The following is a 17,794-nucleotide window of genomic DNA, read 5'->3' as shown; positions in this document are numbered from 1 at the left end:
TTACACCTGAGTTTCTCAGAGGTGACGGTGAGCCTGCCTGTTCTTTGCACTAGAGTAAGATATTATCTTTATTACACTGGGGAGTAAGCAAACCCTTCCTTTGCTCTGGAGACAGACACCATATCTGTCCTCCAATGTGGTTCACTATGCAGACAACCTTGAAAAGATAGTCCAGAACTATGGCAGTCGGTGTCTTGGCTCACAAGACATTGAGAAACATGAGTGGGGAATTGGAGACATGGAGAATGGTCTCTGAAAACCATGTGAGATTGCTGATTTTGGGCCTGCCCAAGCAACTATTTCATGATTCAACCAAAAGCTTCTTGAATGAATGAATGCACGGTGAATAGATGGAAATCAGGAGCCACTGGATGTTTCTCAGCCCACCTGTAGAGCCAACCTCAAGGACTTTCAGCCTGAAGTGTTAATTGATAAACGTTAAATAAATTGGTCTGCTCTGAGTGTACGCTCAGAAGAAGCAGATACGCTCACTGAGTTCTCCTCAGCATACAAGAATCCAACTACTGCTTGGTTCCGGAAGAAGAGAGCCGAGAAAGGAAACACTGTGGAAAGAAAGCAATATATGCAAGGTTTGGTTTTTCAGTACAGAGTGGGAATAAATGGGAAATCCTGTTTAAGGGAAGGACCTTTGCCGCTCTCAGGTTGCTCCATTAGAAGGCATCTGACTTGATAGTCTTTCAGCCAACATCACTGAGTCAATGACCCCAACTCCCCAGGGCTGTGTAAATGTCACACAGCCTGGGCAGAGTGGCTTGGATTTTTCTTTTCATCCTCTTAATAATTTGGAGCCTGAAATTCTGAATGTGTTTATTTTAATTTAAGGCCAAAAAAATGAGAATAATAATTTTTAAAAGAATATGACTGTGTCCGTGTAGACCCAAATCAACATGAAAAAGGTCCCTAAATGATCCCTTTGAAGTGATGACTTGAGAGTACACAGGGAAAGGTAAATCATGAAATAAGATGGCTATGCAGGTTAGAACAAATGGGAACTAACTGATTTTCATGAAAAATAAGATGTACAAAAGGTCAGCCCAAAAGGAATTTTGTACAGCCTAAAACGTACTTACTTAAAAATCATGCCTCCATTGGCCAGTCTTACACATTTGGATCTTTCTTTCCTGAAAGCAAGAATTTTTTCTACTCCACAAACCTGAGATCAGAAACATCCACTGTCATTTGGAGACTCATCCCCTGCACCTGAGGCTAAAGGCTCAGTATCACACATGTCAGACCAAATCTCAGACTGAGAGTCTGATATTGGAGGGGCTTGGTGGGAAGGGGCCAGCACTCACGATGCTTTAAACTTGCCAACATTCAGACATGGGAAATTTCAGATTTTTAAACCCAAACAAGTTGTTTCTTCTGAAAGACCAGGAGTTGCAACAGTACTTACCCTGCATCCCTGCCCAGATGTTGGTCAAATAGAGTGCGGTGGTTACTCCCACGCATTCTCCAAGTTGTCCTGGTCCCCTTAACTTCTCATTCCCTTTGCTCCCTCATGTTCCTGCCAGTGCCCTGGGGGTATTGGGGGTTTACTCCCACTGGTCTTCAGAAATGGTGGGCGGTTGATGATGACATTGCTTCATCTGCAGATAGAGGAAAAGGTAGTTGCTTAGTTTCTCTCTTTTTCAGATTCAGTGCAGGACTGTCCACGAAACTGCCACGGGAATGGCGAATGTGTGTCTGGGCTGTGTCACTGCTTCCCAGGATTTCTAGGAGCCGACTGTGCTAAAGGTACTTGCCACTATTTCCCTGCTACGGTTGGAAAACAATGCATAGGCTTCTCTGAGGGGGAGAGCGAGGGGGCACTAAAGAAGCCTCCCTGCGAGATTCTACTGGGACAGCTTGCAAGCTCATGCATGCTAGAAGGCCCAACCCTTGAGCAATGAGCAGGCTTTAATATATGACAATTGGCCGATATACCTATAAGAGAAGGGAGGTTATCCCTGGCACCGAGGTATGCTGAGAAGAAAGATTTGCTAAAAATGAGATGGTTGGATTCCTGTAAAAGCAAAAGTGAATTACCATCACTCCTTTCTTATAATCATTAAATTCTATGTAATGGAAGATTAAGCATCTCAGGGTTAGTAAATTTCATTCATTCTGGCCAGCTACACTCTTAATCTAGGAAGCGCTATTTATCTTGAAGGAATCGGTTTTAAATTGTGTTATCAATTTATCTACACTCCTTTGCACAGAATTGCTGGGGCCCTGGGATTCTTGGGGGAAAGGTAATATAAGAGAAAATGACTCTTGCAAGAACAGGGACTTAGGGGCTGCACACCTAGCTTGCAGGAGACCTTGAGCATAACCTTCAAGGGGCTCTATTAGAGGCAAAAGTAGTAGAGAGCAGAGCTTAGAAGTTCCAGTGGAAACCAAGTATGTTGATTCCTCACCCACCAGTCTGAGAAACAGCGAGGGAGGGGTTCAGGGCCCTTGCTGAAGGGCCAGGCACTCCTGTGTTGAATCCCACCTCTGCCACTTGAGGGTCTGTGTGATCTGGAGCCAAGGATCTAACATGTCTGAGTCTCTATTTCCTCCTCCGGAAAAGTGGGGGGTTCCTTTACACATTCTTTGTGAGCATGGGATGAGCTCTTAGCAGAATATGTTGTGTTCCCTCAAAGGGTTCATAGCTCTTAGCAGAATATGGTGTGTTCCCTCAAAGGGTTCATATTTACCATCTTTATTTATGTATATCACCTTATATTTATTTACATATTTATATAATAGTTTTATGTGCTCACCTTTAAAAGACCATGCTGCCTGGATGCTCTGAGAGAGAGGCAGTTGTTAATAAAGCTACTCTGTAAATGCTCAACAGTGCCACTCCTCTTTCCCATGCTCACCACAGTTGCTGGAGAAAACTGCATTTCAGTTATTCTCAGCATTTCATAGATGGGCGGTACCCAGCCTTCTGAGTGTTGACTGGTGAGCGAATGGGACTTCCTGGGCATGAAGTTCTGGATTTGGTTGCCCGTGCATGAGACCAATTCAGACATAATCTTCTATCACAAAATAATGCAAATGCTTTGGTAAACTCCTCAGAAAAAGAGAAGCTGGAAGGAAAAGAGAGCTAGAAGCCACCAGACTGTCGCCTCTGCACACTCTAATGGCATGCAGACACCTCCCCAGGTAGACCGTAGAGCTGGAGCTCCTACCCTTGAGTGCTTTGCTCAGTCAGCCTCTGAGGCACCATGATGGGAGGGAAGGTGGCTGACACGGTGCGTCACCATGCTGAGTGCCCTTCCTGGAGAACGCTGCAAAGGAGGGAAAACCTCAGGATCATTCAAATGGCCTTTCTTGCGTTATCTAATCTTCCTAGGAGCAAAGGCATTAATGAGAGGAAGGACGGAATGGTCCTTTCACATGTGGCTGCAAATGGGCTGAACCCTCTGCTGCATGGCATGTGAGCTGTAAATGTGTATTAACACTGACACACGTCAATGTATTATTAATCCTAAAAACCATGTGGGCTCTGACAGCCCATCCAGTTATTGGCCTTTCAGCCCTAAGTACCTCAGCCATTTAAGAACTCCTCGCTCTAAATCCATTTGCAGATGGACGTCCATTCTGCATTATGGATCTGTAATGGCGTGTGCATTTAGCTGCTTAAAAGGACTCTCGGTGTGTGTTTTGCATTCACCACCTGTACTGTGGCTGGGTGCACACTCCGAGGGTGCATTAGCCATGGTATATAATTGATCCTTGTGAAACAAATATTGAGCGGCTGTTAAGAGTAGTTACTCCTGCATACTCAGGCGCTGTTCCTGAAATCAGCCTTTGAACTTGTTGCATATTTTAATTTCGTTCTTGAGGCCTACAGTGGACAGAATTGAAGTATTAAAGAATAAAATTGTTTTCTCCTTGTCTCCCTCTTCATTTTTGGCGAAGTTGCCTTTAGAGTATTAGAAGTAAATTGCGTCTTTGCCCTAGCCATATTTCTTCCTTAGTATTTTTGAAATGGACACAGTTTAAGCTCCTTCATTAACAACAATATTGGGAAATATTCCAAGCCTTTATTTCCTGAACTTTTTTCATGTGCCGCCTTTATGATTTTTGCCCAATTCAACCTGTATTATTATGTACTTAACGTATCTCTTTAAGTCAACTCGCTATGTTTACATAGATAAATTTCTTCTAAAAGGAACAATGTGAAAATCCGAAATTTAAAAAGAAACAACTTATCAATTGCAATAAGAGGAGATGTTCGTGCCACCTTTGATCTGTCAAGAGAGAAAAATTTTCAGTCACGGGCATTCAAGCCAGGTCAGCCTCTCACACATGTGTTCACACCAAGAATCCCAAAAGTGGACCTGAGCCCATGTGCAAGATCCTGGCTTCTAGACAGATTCGAACCTTGAACACCTCATTTTCTAAATATTGGCTCCTCAGAGTAACAAAAATCGCTAACTACCCCTCTGTGATGAAGTGAGAAACCAGAAAAAATAGGCACACAGATTTAACAGTACAAGCTTCAAGTGAGTAAATGTAATGATTAGCACCTGAGTTACTGGCGAGTTAAGCCTCCACTTTAGATTGTTTTTAAATAACAACTAATAGTTATTTAATATTCAGCATCTACCAGACATTGCATGAAGTACTTAAGACATACCATCTTATCCTTTCTCATATCAACAATATGAAATAAATCCTATTTTAACTACCCCCCCTGTTTTAAGGGTATCTTTTTTTTTAATATTGAAATCCTTTCAGACTTGCACACGGGTTGCAAAAATAGTACATACAGCTCCCGTACAGAAGTCACCTAATGTCAGCATTTTAAATGATCATGCTTCAGTCACTGAAATGAGGAAATTAACACGAAAGCTGTTATTGACTAATTTACAGACTTTTTTTTTTTTTTCCTGGTCCAGATCCCACATTGTATTTAGTTGTCATGTCTCCTTTGTCCACTCCAGTCTGTGAAGGGTCCTCAGTCTTTTCCTTGTGTTTCATGATCTCGTTCATTTCGAAGAATCCTGGTCAGGTGTTTTTCAGTATGTCCCTCGATGTGGGCTGGTCTGATGTTTTCTTGAGATTAGGTGGAAGTTGCACATTTTTAGCAAAATGCCATGTCGTTGTCAGTGAGTCATATCAAAGACGCACTTCTGATTTTCAGCCAGAAGAAACAAATAGAATGTGGTTGTGTGTGTGTGTGTGTGGGTGTGAGTGTGGGTGTGTGTGGGTGTGTGAGAGTGGGGGGGGGTAGGTGTGTGCGTGCGTGTGTGTGTGTGTGTGTGTGTCTGTGAGTGTGGGTGTGTATGTGTATGTTCCCACCAGAGCTGTGAGGCTCCACCCCGCCGGTCCTGCACGGTTTGTCTGTGGCTGTGACAGGCTGCCACTCATACGCAGCTTCTGAGCCCAAGAAGCTCTGAAGTGTTAGCAGGAAGTAAGTGCAGCAGAGTGAGGGGATCATGCTCGCCAGCGCAGAGGAGAGACAGCTGGCCCTGAGTCTCCTGCCATGCAGAGTGGCACATGCCATCTCCCAGCTGTGGCCCATGAACACTTCTCTTCTTTCTTGATAAAAGCCTTAGGAGGGCCCAAATCCCAAGTCCTCCCTCAACACAAGCTGGTGTTCACCTTTGTTCCCTCCCTGACAGCGGTGCCCAGGATGCCTCCAGTCCCGCCAGTTTCCGCTGCTGCAGGCAACAGGCAGACTGAGACCCTCCCGCCAGGGGAGAAATTTGCCACGTTAGCAGGCGAGATTCCCATCACATCCGAGCAACCAGGTCTGTGTCCAAGTGACAGAAATATGGATTTACTCCCTTGACCTCACACGGCGCCTCCCGTGCCCTCAGACGTGCCGTGCAGACGGCAGCTCCTTGTCTTCTTATAAAACTGCCAGTCCGCATCAGGCATCTGAAGACAGCCTTGCAGGGAATGGAGGAATCAGTCAGCATGAATTTGCAGAGCATTCAATCCCTGGCCCCCACCGACCTGGGGTCCTCAGGGGCTCAGAAGTCAAAACGGAGTTGACCCGCACATCAGAAGAATGTGTAAGGGTTCTAACACATTGTTCCAAGTCAGCTGAGGGGACAGAACTTACTCGTGCCTCCAACAGATGCTTATTATGGGCATGCTCTGAGTCAGGGACTGTGCCAAGTGCCGGGAATACGAGGAGCAATCGTGCCTGCCAGGGCCCTGCCTTCTGAGAGCTTCTGGTCTGCTGCATGCACGTGATCAGCAAGTGGGAAGTATATGTGTGAAGTCTTAAATGCTGTAATGCAGACTTTGAATGGTGGAGACGTTATTTTTTTCAAGATTTTATTTATTTATTTGAGAGTGTGGCAGAGAGGTGGAGTGAGAGAGAGAAGCAGACTCCCTGCTCAGCAGGGAGCCTGATGTGGGGCTCGATCCCAGGAGCCTGGGATCATGACCTGAGCCGAAGGCAGATGCTTAACCCATGGAGCCACCCAGGCATCCCAAAAGACATAGGCATTATTAAGAAGATAAGTTTATGAAGAAATGAAGTATGAATCTATAAAAATAACCAGTTAATATCAGGGAATGTGGAGAAAATTCTATGGAGAAGGAGTTCAATAAAGGAACTACACTGAAAGTGTCTTTCAATGTAGAATTTCATGAATTGTGCAGTGTCATAAGCAATGTGTCTGGATTCAGGCTCATGCGCAAATGGCATTTCTTTTCCAGTACTTTGTCCCGTTCTCCATCAGGTGCCTCTCTCAGTCCAGCTGTAATTAAGCTCATTATTGAAATTATTGTTTAGTCTCCAGTTTTGATTATTACTGTCCCCCTTGCCTGACTTTCTCATGGCTTGAGTGCTGTTTCTTGGGGGCGGGATGCTTTTTAATTATGCTTCCTTTTTTCTTTTATTTGCTTTTATTTGGAGGTCTTTCATTGACTCAAGATGCTCCTTGGGTTGCTTGTAACGCCGTCTTGCATTTCAGAAAACATCTGAGGCTTCCCATACTTCTGTTTTGAGACTGGCTCATTTGCTTCCGAGCTTGAGGCCCCAAACCTGCATCAGAAACTTAAAACACCAGAGCCTTACTTGTTAGGTAATGTGTATTTCACAGGGACAAGAAGTGACAGCCGCCACTGCTCAGCAGCTGTCAGGGGAGGCCCAGAAATGCCAGAGCCGTGGGAATGCAAAGCCTTCTCTCTGGGGGTGGGTCTCAGCTCCTACCCAGCTTCTGTGAGGGCTTGAGAAAAGAGAACAGGGATCTTGCCATTTTTCTCCTGTTAACTGGCAAATGTCCCCACTACCCAGGCCCTCCTGGGCTTCCAGCCCTCGAGTCAAACTCCTCCTCATCTGTCATGGCTGACACTACCTGAGTTCCGACTCCGCGCCAACCGCTCTTCTCAGCCACCACATAGCTCTCTCATTTAACCATCAATACCCCTATTTTATGTACGGCTGCTATCCCCTTCTACAGATGAGGAAAACGAAGCTCAGAGAGATTAGGTAACTTGCTAAAGATCGCTCAGCCAGTAAGGGGTATTGCTGGGATTCAAACCCGGCATTCTGGCTCGGGCTCTTCATACTAGACCATGAGATCGGCCTTAGGAGAGGTGCGGTATAAGGAAGAGGGGCTTTCCAAGCAGTTTGTGTGGTGGTGGCACGCTAGGATTTGGATCTGGACCCAAGGAAACTCTCTAGGAGAGGAAACTAGAGTTTACCTGCCAGAAAGCGGCTGAGCCGGCGTTCAAAATAAAGTCCGTCTGACTTCCGAGCCTGCCGCTCTGCGCCACTCTCCTCCCCTCCCAGAGAGATTCGTCATCTTCCTCATCACATCATTTGCCAAGTCCTGTCAACCTCCACCACGCTCTGCTCCGTTTCTCCTCTCTACCTTCACCATCGCTGTACGGCGCATGCGCCCACCAGCCTCTCTCCGATGGCTTTCCCCCTATTCAGGACCTCCAGCATTCTGCAGAGCTCCGGGTGCACGTACAGCTACTATCTCTGCGAACACCTTCAAGAGCCAGGTGCCTCCCACAGAGGTTACCAGACTTTGGTTTGCAGAGGCTCACGTTTATGTTTACATGGGGAAGTTGTTACAAATGCATATTCCCAGGCTTGCCCCACCCCCTCCCCACCTCCACCAGCCAATTCTAAATCCATAGGACTGGGCTGGCTGGGGCTCAGATATGTGCATTTTTAACGAGCCTCCCAGGGGAACTCTGATGCAGGTTGCCAGGGACCATATTCTGAGAATAAAGAACGTTCTTAGAGTAACATTCAAGATCGTTCATGATTTAAGCAGCTTTTGCACTATTATCTGCTACTAAAGCTCATACACCATAGTTTCTAGCTACTTGTCATCCATAAAGCGTCATGGCCCTGCTTCTTCCCCTTTGCTCATGCTGCTTCTTCAGCTGGAACGTTCTCATCAGTCCCAACCTTTCCTATCAAACTGCTACTCCCAGGTAGGTTCCCACCTCCCTGAAACACCCCTAGACAGGACCCTGCAGTCACACAGGGCTTAGCAACATCTTGGCAGTGTCCCTTCCTTCATGCTGGGCCAGGTTCTAGCCGGGCGATTCCATCCGTCTCCTGCTGGATCACACATTTCCAGCCGTACTCTTTATGACACCTCCTCGCACCCAGTTTGGTTCCCAGGAAGCGGTGTGTGGTCTCTAAATGTTCGGAGATCGGCAGTTAGGGGGTAAGACTCGTAAAGAGGAAAACATTGCCAGAAAATGTGCAAGAATCAAATGAGTGCTGGGGAACAGGGTTCTAATTTATCAGATTAATCATGCGGTGACGAATCAAGCCAACTTTGAGGCACAAATTTAAACGAAGGGAAGGAGGGAGGGAGGGAAAGAAAAGAGGAGGAATGAAAAAAGAAAGAAAAAAAAGTTGACCTCGATCCCGCATTTTATGTGCATTATCTCAGAAGAGCGCAGTGATTAAGAACGAAACCGAGAATCTGAATTTACTAGAATCGAAGCCGTACTTCTCCAGTTAACTGGACCCATTTAAAAAAAATTACTTAACCTCCAGAAGCCTTGGTTTTCTTACAGTAATACTACCTGTGGGGACTAAAGAGTACATTCATGTCTAGTGTGTAGAACCATGCTTGCCATGGACCGAACGCTCCATAGACATTAGGTAGTATCTGTCTTCATGAGTCTTCATGAAATCACTGTTATTATCCTTATTTTACTGGGGAAACAGAAACTTAAGGAAAGTAAGCTACTTGCCCACAGTCACATAGGAGGACCCGATTTTGAGGCTGTGTCTGTCTGACTCTGAGGCTTCTAGGCCTAACGTCCACACAGGAGAGAAGCTTGGCAGGACGATGCCCCAAATCGAGGGTGGCTAAAATTCCCAAAGCCCACATGGACAGCTCAGGCTGACCGTCCTAGCTGGACATGGCCTCGTAACCTGCTTTCCCCATTAGTCTCTTCCCTTAGTGGACTTCTGCACTCAGGAAAGGAACAGCAAGCCCCTCAGCCTCTCCCTGCTGGTGGAGGGGTCCTCTCCACCGCCCCAGGAACACCTCTCGCAGAACTTTCTTAGCACAGAAGTCACCTCCCGCTTTTTCAGCCAGAGTCAGCTTTCAGTTGAAGACACTCGGGCCACACTGGTCCTCTCCCAGAACAAGCACAGATGCACCCTGTGCATGGTTCCTTCAGACCTCGGTCTTGCACACCTGTCTCCCTCTGCTCCCTCAGCCCCCTTGACAATCCACAATAATGCAGAAGGGCCAGGGGCCATGGTGGCTGCCACAGGACATTCCGGTTTGATGGCTGAATCCCACCTCTCCTTCTACCCACCCCTGACCTGAGAAAATGTGCGGGAATTCTTTGGCAGCAAGGGCCTAGGACAAGGGGCTTAAAGCAGAGGCACTTGGAAAACACTTTGCAGAAGAGACTGAGGCACTATGCCAATGGTTCTGTATGATTATCTCATTTCATCTCCACAACGCACATCGTTATTTTCCCCATTCACAGCTTAGGAAACTGAGGCTCAGAGAAGGTAAGGCACTTGCCCAAGTACGGCGTTAGAACCATACTCATCAGGTTCACCTGTTAGTACACAGCTTGCTGGGCTCCCTCCAGAGTTTCTGAGTCAGTCAGTAGGTCTGGGGTCCTAGCCTCAGCCTGGGGAGCTTGCTAAATATCCAAATCCTCAGGCCCGATGAGTCAGAATCATCTTCTGATTCCAGCCCTTCTGAATCAGAATCTGCACTCTTAGAGGATACCCAGAAGACTCTTGTGCCATTCGGGTCTGAGTCTAGATAACGTTGCCCTTGAACTCTGCCGCGACTCCCCAAAGAGAGTTGTGACCAGAAGCAGCAACATCACTTTGACCCCCGCCCTGGCTCCCCGGCTCACAAAGGAACCACACCTCCAGCACACGAAAGTCACAGGGTCCATTATTTAGTGGCCTCCTGTGAGCCCATGCCCGCCACCGCCAAAACTGGCTGTTGGCGTTTCCCGTGCTTGCTGTGTTACCAAACAAATCGCTTCTCAGGGCTTAAATCAGTCAGCCCTCCCCCAGCCAAATTGCTTTCGAGACTAGAAAGGTTTTTTGTGGTTTTTTCCCCTGTTTTAAGCGACTAGGTAAGTTGCAAAGCAGTCTTAGGAAGCAGAGTGCCTAACCCTGGGGGAACTTGCTATCGATATGACGCACAGAGTATAAGTAGTTGAATTTTAGGAAAAACTTCTGTATTTGTAAATAAACCAGTGTTGAGAGAAGAAATTGACTGGGATGAGTGATGTGCAAGAGGGTGCTTTACCTTTATAATGGGATGAGTCAGAATAATTTTCTCCTAATAAAAAATGATAATAAAATCCATCTATAGATTTCTAATGATTTGCCAGGCACTGTACATAGCACTTTATAGATACTATTTCATTTCACTTGCTTAAAAACACAATGAGGTAGGTACTCCTGAATTCTTGTCGCACTTTAAAAATAAGGAAATCAAGGCTGAAAATAGCATCTATTGTCACACAGCAAGTAAAAATGAAGGGAAATTCAGGCTAACTCCGAAGCCTATGCTCTACGAGGAACTGCTCTACTGGCTGGGGAGAGAGCAGTAAATAAATAGACCCTTTAGGTCTTCTGGAAGCTTCCGTGCTTATAGATAACAAGACACGAGTAATCTGTGAACACCTCTCATTGCTTGAACCACAATAAGTGAAAAGCTACCTCATTTCTGGACTTGAGCTGCAGAAAGGTTTACTGTGTATTGTGAAGAATTTAAATATTAATTATGTAATTAATGTTGTTCAGTCGCACACGCACACACGCACAAAAACTTAGACGTCTCTTAAGAACAGCTTAAGCACTTACCGATTGAGAACTTTTATAACTCTCAAAATGGAGGCCTCCCCGTATCTCTACAGGTATTTTAAATGAATTGAATTAATCATAGGCTTAAAAGTCTCTTGCGATCTTCGTTAACTTCCCTGGGTTTAATTAAAACATCTGTGCACTTTTAATTTATCGATTCATCCAACTCATATGTCATGTTTTTAACACACCCCAGCATGCTCTGCATCATTTTTAACCCGATTTCCACTTAACTAAAGCAATTAAATTCACCCCGGATTAATTAAAGCATCCATACTTTCGTGCTTAAGTCAGCGTGTGCGTCTTTCCCCACATGGCTCCTGAATGTCAGAGATCTGACACACCTGATGAGTTTTTTGTCCTTCTGGAAATTCTTCCCTGAATCGCTTTCCTGCTTATTAATGTGCCATTTGACAGAACAGGAATGAGGAAGTTGGTGCACCTGAACTTTGGCCCTCTGAGCCAGAGAGTCTGCCCCTGTCTGTCAGAAGTGCCCTCTGCTTTCTCCTTCTCTTCATGCGGGTCCTGCCAGGTCTTGCCCCCACCGAGACCAACTAGCATCGGAATGTTCTAGGCAGGAAGTGGGGGGGCTGTGTTCAGGTTAGAGGTGACCATGATGATTGGAATGGCTCGAGATCTTTGCGTTCGTACTTTTATAATTGTCCCTTACTTCTGTTTTCCACTGTCCTCACTCTTCCTACACGAACAGCCCTTTATCGCCCTGCCCATTTACTAGGGAGAGAAAACTGAGGCATGGAGGTCAGCAGGCTTCTCAGTTGGGCACAATGAGCCATGGAGCTCTCCAGTGACAGATTATCTCCAGCACCGGGAGAAATAGTTTGCATTTCTGCACACCACCCCCCCACCAGCTGTGTTTGACAGAGCCCCATTTCACCTCAGCCACTGCAGTATTGGTGGTTATCAGTCTCTTGACTGCTTTTTCCCCCGATCTAATAAGCCAAGGATTATTTCTTCTCATTATTTTATCTATACTTAATTAATTGCTAGTGAAGCTATGTGTCTTCTCATACTTCTTTCCGCAGTTTATATTTCTATTTGTATGTTCTTTGCCTGGGTTTTCATTCATCCGTCACTTCTTAACCAATTTGTAGGAGCTCTTTGTGTATTTCAGATATCAAACTTTATTCTCTAAAATGTGTTAAAAATATGTCTTCCTGGGGTTGTTCATCCCTTAATTTTGTTTAGGGCATTCTTTGTAGTATAGAAGATGTAAATTTTATGTAATCAAACCCGATCTTCTTATCCTTCTCAAACTGGAGAGTTTGTCTTTCTTACATATCCTCCTCCCAAGAAAATAAAATTAGTCTTCAGTATTTTTTCTAATTCTTTTGTCACTTTTTCTTCTATTTAGATCTTTAATCTGTGCGGAATTTTTTCCATTTTTACTGAGAAATAATTAACGTACATCACTGTATTATGTTTAAGGCATACAGCACGACGGTTTGATTTATATAGATTGTGAAATGATTACCATAGTGTCACCTACCGTATCTTCTCATATAGATGTCTTTCTCATAAAAAGAAAAGAAAGATAAAAGAAAACAGGAAAAAAAATTTCTCTCCTTGTGATGAGAACTCTTGGGATTTCACTCTCTTCACTACTGTCCTATATATCGGACAGCAGTGTTGGCTACAGTCCTCATCCTGTACATTATAGTCGCAGTACTTTTTTATCTTACAACTGAAAGTTTGTCCCTTTTGACCACCTTCCCCAATTCCCCTCCCCCACCCACCCCCACATGTAGTAACCACAAGTCTGATCTTTTTTTTTCCATGAGTTTGGTTTGTTGTTGTGCTACTTTCAGATTCCCCATGTAGGTGAGATCACTTTTGTCTTTCTCCATCTGACATTTCACTTAGCATAGTGTCTTCAAGTTGCATCCATATTGTTGCAAATAGGATGTCCTCATTTTTTTATGGCTGGTGAATATTCCATTGTGTACATATTCTGTACCTTCTTTATTCATTCATTTATTCATCAGTGAACATTCAGACTGTCCCTGTGTCTTAGTGGTTATAGACAATGCTCCTGTGAATAGGTGGGTGCAGATATCTTTTTGAGTTAGTTGGTGGTTTTGTTTGCTTTGGGCATATTCCCAGAAGTGGAACTCCTAGTTCATGGTGGTTCTATTTTTTGAGGATCCCTATACTCTTCTCTTCAGTAGCTGTACCAATTTACAATCCCACCAACAGTGACCACATGTTCCCTTTTCTCCACATTCTTGCCAGCATGTTTTAATGATGGCCATTCTAACAGGCGTGAGGTGAGACCTCATTGTGGTTTTAATTTTCACTTCCCTTAAGGGCTGGTGATGTTGAACATCTTTTCATGTACCCATTGGCCTTTCATATATCTTTTTTGAAGGAATGCCTATTCAGTTCCTTTGCCCATTTTTAAATAGGGTTATTTGCTTTGTTTTTGTTTGTTTTGCTGTTGAGTTGTATGACTTTCTTACATGTTTTGGATATTAACCCCTTACCAGATACATGGGGTTTGCAATTTTGTTTTTTTTTTTTTCTCCCTATTCTGGTGGTTGTCTTTCAGTGTTGATGGTTTCTTTTGCTATGGAGAAGCTTTTTAGCTTGATGAAGTCCCACTTGTTTCTTTTTATTTTGTTGCTTCTACTTAAGGTGTCATAGCTGAAAAAATCATTAGCAAGATGGATGTTAAGGAGCTTTGTTCTTATGTTTTCTCCTAGGGGTTTCATAATTTAAGGTCTTATATTTAAGTCTTTAACCTATTTTGAGTTAATTTTTGGGAGTGATGTAAAAGAGAGGTCCAGTTTCATTCTTTTACATGTGAATATCCAATTTTCCCAGCTCTGTTTATTGCGGAAGCCATCTTTTCTCCAGTAAATGCCCTTGGCTCCCTTCCTAAATATTAGTTGACCATATATGCTTGGGTTTATTTTAGGATTCTCAGTTCTTTCTCTTGGTCTATGTGTCTGCTTTTATGCCAGGACCATACTGTTTTGATGACTATAACTTTATAGTATAGCTTGAACTCAAGAAGTGTTGTATCTCCTGCTTTGTTCTTTCTTGGGATTTCTTTTTCTATTTGTGGTCTTATGTGAACCAAAATGCCATTGGAATTTTTTAAATTTTATTTTATTTTTCAGTGTTCCAAGATTCATCATTTATACACCACAAATTTTTATAAACTGCATTGAATCTATAGATGACTTGTGTAATACTGACATTTTAACAATACTAATTTTTCCAATCCATAAGTACAGGATATCTTTCTATTTATTTGTGTCTTTTTTTATTTCTTTCATCATGTCTTGTAGTTTTCAGAATAGAGCTCTTTCTCCTCCTTAGTTAAATTTATTCCTAAGTATTTTCTTGTTTTTGATACTATTGTAAATGGCATTAGTTTCTTTCTTTTTCAAAAAATTTGTTATTAGTATATAGGAATACTACTGATTTTTATATGTTAATTTTGTATCTTGCAACTTTATGGAATTCTTCAATTAGATCTAAGTTTTCTGGTTGAATAATTTAAGATTTTCCTCTGTATAAAATCATGTCATCTGCAAATAGAGAAAATTTTACTTCTTCCTTTCCAATTCCAGTGCTTTTTATTTCTTTTTCTTGCCTGATTGTTCCTGCTGGTACTTCTAATAATTTTTTGAATAGGATTAATGAGCGTGGACACCTTTGTTTTATTCCTGATCTTAGAGGAAAATCTTTCAACCGTTCACCATTGACTATGATGTTAGCTGTAGGCTCATCATATGTGGCCTTTATTATGTTGAGATATGTTCCTTCTTTGCCTAATTTGTTAAGAGTTTTTAATCATGAGTGGGTGATGAATTTTGTCAAATGCTGTTTTTCTGTGTCTATTGAGATGGTATTATTTTGTTTCTTTTTATTAACATAATGTGTCACATTAATTGGTTGATGTATGTGAGCCATCCTTGCATCCCAGGGATAAATCCCACTTGATCATGGTGAATGATCCTTTTAATGTACTGCTAAATTCAGTTTGCTAGTATTTTGGTGAGAGCTTTGCATCTATATTTATTAGGGATACTGGCCTGTAGTGTTATTTTCTAGTAGGGTTATTTTCTGGTTCAGGTATTAAACAATGCTAGCCTCATAAAATGGATTCTCAGCCCCCTTGCATGGGTGGGAAGATCAGGGGCCATTCCGGGCTACTCTCAGTTTCCCAAGCAGGAAATCTCCAGTTAGGATTTTTGGGAAGAGTTTGAGAAAGATTGGTGTTAATTCTAATTTAAATGTTTGGTAAAATTCACCAATGAAGCCACCTGATTCTGGGCTTTTCTTCACTGGGAGATTTTTTTATTGCTAATTCAGTCTCCTTACTGATAATTTGTTTATTCAGATTTTCAAAGAACTTTTCCACCTCTTCTATGTTGCACAGTTTGTTGGTAAATAGTTGTTCACAGTAGCCTTCTCTGATCTTTTGTATTTCTATATTATCAGTTGTAATTTTTCCTTTTTTGTTTTTAAATTTGTTGTTTTGGATCCTTTTTCTTTTCTTCTTCTTGGCTAGCCTAGCTAAGGGTTTGTCAATTTTATCTATCTTTTCAAAGAACCAACTCTTAATTTGGTTAATCTTCCCTATTGTTTTTCTGTTCTCTATTTCATTTATTTCTGTTCTAATCCATATGATTTCTTTTCTTATGCTAACTTTGGGCTTGGTTTTTTTATTGTCTAGTTCCTTAAAGCATAGAGCTATGTTGATTATTTGGGCTCTTTTTGCTTCTTTTTTTTTCTTTTAAAGATTTTATTTATTTGACAGAGAGAGATCACAAGTAGGCGAAGAGGCAGGCAGAGAGAAAGGAGAAAGCAGGCTCCCTGCTCATCAGAGAGCCCGATGATGCAGGGCTCAATCCCAGGACCCTGAGACCATGACCTGAGCTGAAGGCAGAGGCTCACCCCACTGAGCCACCCAGCTCTTTTTCCTTCATAATGTAGGCATTTATTGCTGTAAACGTCCCACTTAGAACTGCTTTTGCTGCATCCCATAAGTTCTGGTGTGTTGTATTTCTATATTCATGTGTCTCAAGAAATCCTTTGCCCCTTAAATTTCTTCTTTGATCAATTGTTTTTTCAGGAGGATGTTTTTTAATTTCCATGTATTTGTGAATTTTCAAGTTTTCCCTTTGCTATTGATTTCTATTTTCATGCCACTGTGGTCTAAGAAGTTACTTGGTATAATTCTAATCTTCTTGATTTTTCTAAGACTTGTTTTGTGGCCTTACATATGGTCTATCCTAGAAAATGTTCTATGTGCACTTCAGAAGAATGTATATGCTGCTGTTATTGAGCAGAAGGTTCTGTATATGTCTATGAGGTCCATTTGATCATAGTGTTGTTCAAATCAGCTATTTCCTTATCGATTCTCTGTCTGGATGATCTATCCATTGTTGAGCATGGGGTATTGAAATCCCCAACTATTACTGTATTACTGTTTATTTCTCCTTTTAGCTCTGTTAGTTTTTGCTTTATATATTTAGGTGCTCCAGTGTCAGAAACATAAATATTTACAATTATTTTTCTCTTATTGATATATTGACCCCATTATATAATGACTTTCCTTGTTTCTTTTTTATCATTTTTAAAGTCTCTTTTGTCTGATATTAGTATAGTTACTCTCTTTTGTTGTTGTTACAGTTGTTGTTACCGTTTATTTGAAATGTCTTTTTTTCCATCTCTTCACTCTCTGTGTCTTTGAGGCTAACACCAGACTCTTAGGTAGCATATTTTGGCTCATGTCTTTTTATCCATTCAGCCACTCTTTGTATTTTGATTGGAAATATTAATCATTTACTTTAAAATAATTATCTATAAGTAAACACTATTGCTGTTTTGCTAATTGTTTTCTGGTTGTTTTGTAGAGCCATTGTCTCTTATTTCTTATCCTGCTGTCTTTTTTGTGTGTTCTGTTGTCTTTTGACATCAGTATACTCAGATTTCTTTATTGTATCTTTTGTGTAATTACTACAGGATTTTCTTTTGTGCTTACTGTGCGATTTACATAAAATATTTCAAACTTATGACACCGTCTTTTAAACTGATAACAACTTAATTTCAGTAGAATTCCTATATTTTACACTTTCCCCACTCACATTTTAGATTATTGCTATTAGAGTTTACGTGTTTTTTTAATATTGTATTACTTAGAACTAGAGCTAGTGCTGTAAGTTAGTTGTAAGTTAGTTCCCATATTGAAGAATCTAACTATATATTTACCATTACCAGTGAGATTTACACTACCTTTTCATGTTTTTATGCTGTTCATTAGCATTCTTTCACTTTCACTCAAGAAACTTCTTTAGCATTTTTTTTAAAGATTTTATTTATTTATTTGACAGATAGAGATCACAAGTAGGCAGAGAGGCAGGCAGAAAGGCAGGCAGAGAGGAGGAAGCAAGCTCTTCGCGGAGCCGAGAGCCTGATGTGGGGCTCGATCCCAGGACTCTGGGATCATGACCTGAACCGAAGGCAGGGGCT

The 17,794-nt window shown here is 42.3% G+C and overlaps 1 protein-coding gene across 4 annotated transcripts in view; it reads left to right on the top strand.

Annotated features, from left to right (window-relative positions):
- Positions 1-17,794, top strand: part of TENM2 (teneurin transmembrane protein 2) — a 1,128,378-nt gene that overhangs the window by 955,490 nt on the left and 155,094 nt on the right. For all 4 annotated transcript variants that reach the window (XM_045075622.1, XM_045075621.1, XM_045075624.1 and 1 more), the window contains one exon: positions 1,657-1,758. In XM_045075622.1, the coding sequence (XP_044931557.1) occupies positions 1,657-1,758 (102 nt within the window). The remainder of the gene's footprint in view (positions 1-1,656; positions 1,759-17,794) is intronic.

Source organism: Mustela putorius, unplaced genomic scaffold, assembly GCF_011764305.1.
Source record: "Mustela putorius furo isolate JIRA1106 unplaced genomic scaffold, ASM1176430v1.1 tig00000145_pilon_pilon_pilon, whole genome shotgun sequence".
NCBI lineage: Eukaryota > Metazoa > Chordata > Mammalia > Carnivora > Mustelidae > Mustela > Mustela putorius.
Note: the sequence above shows the minus strand (reverse complement) of the source record. Positions and strands in the feature narration are given on the sequence as shown.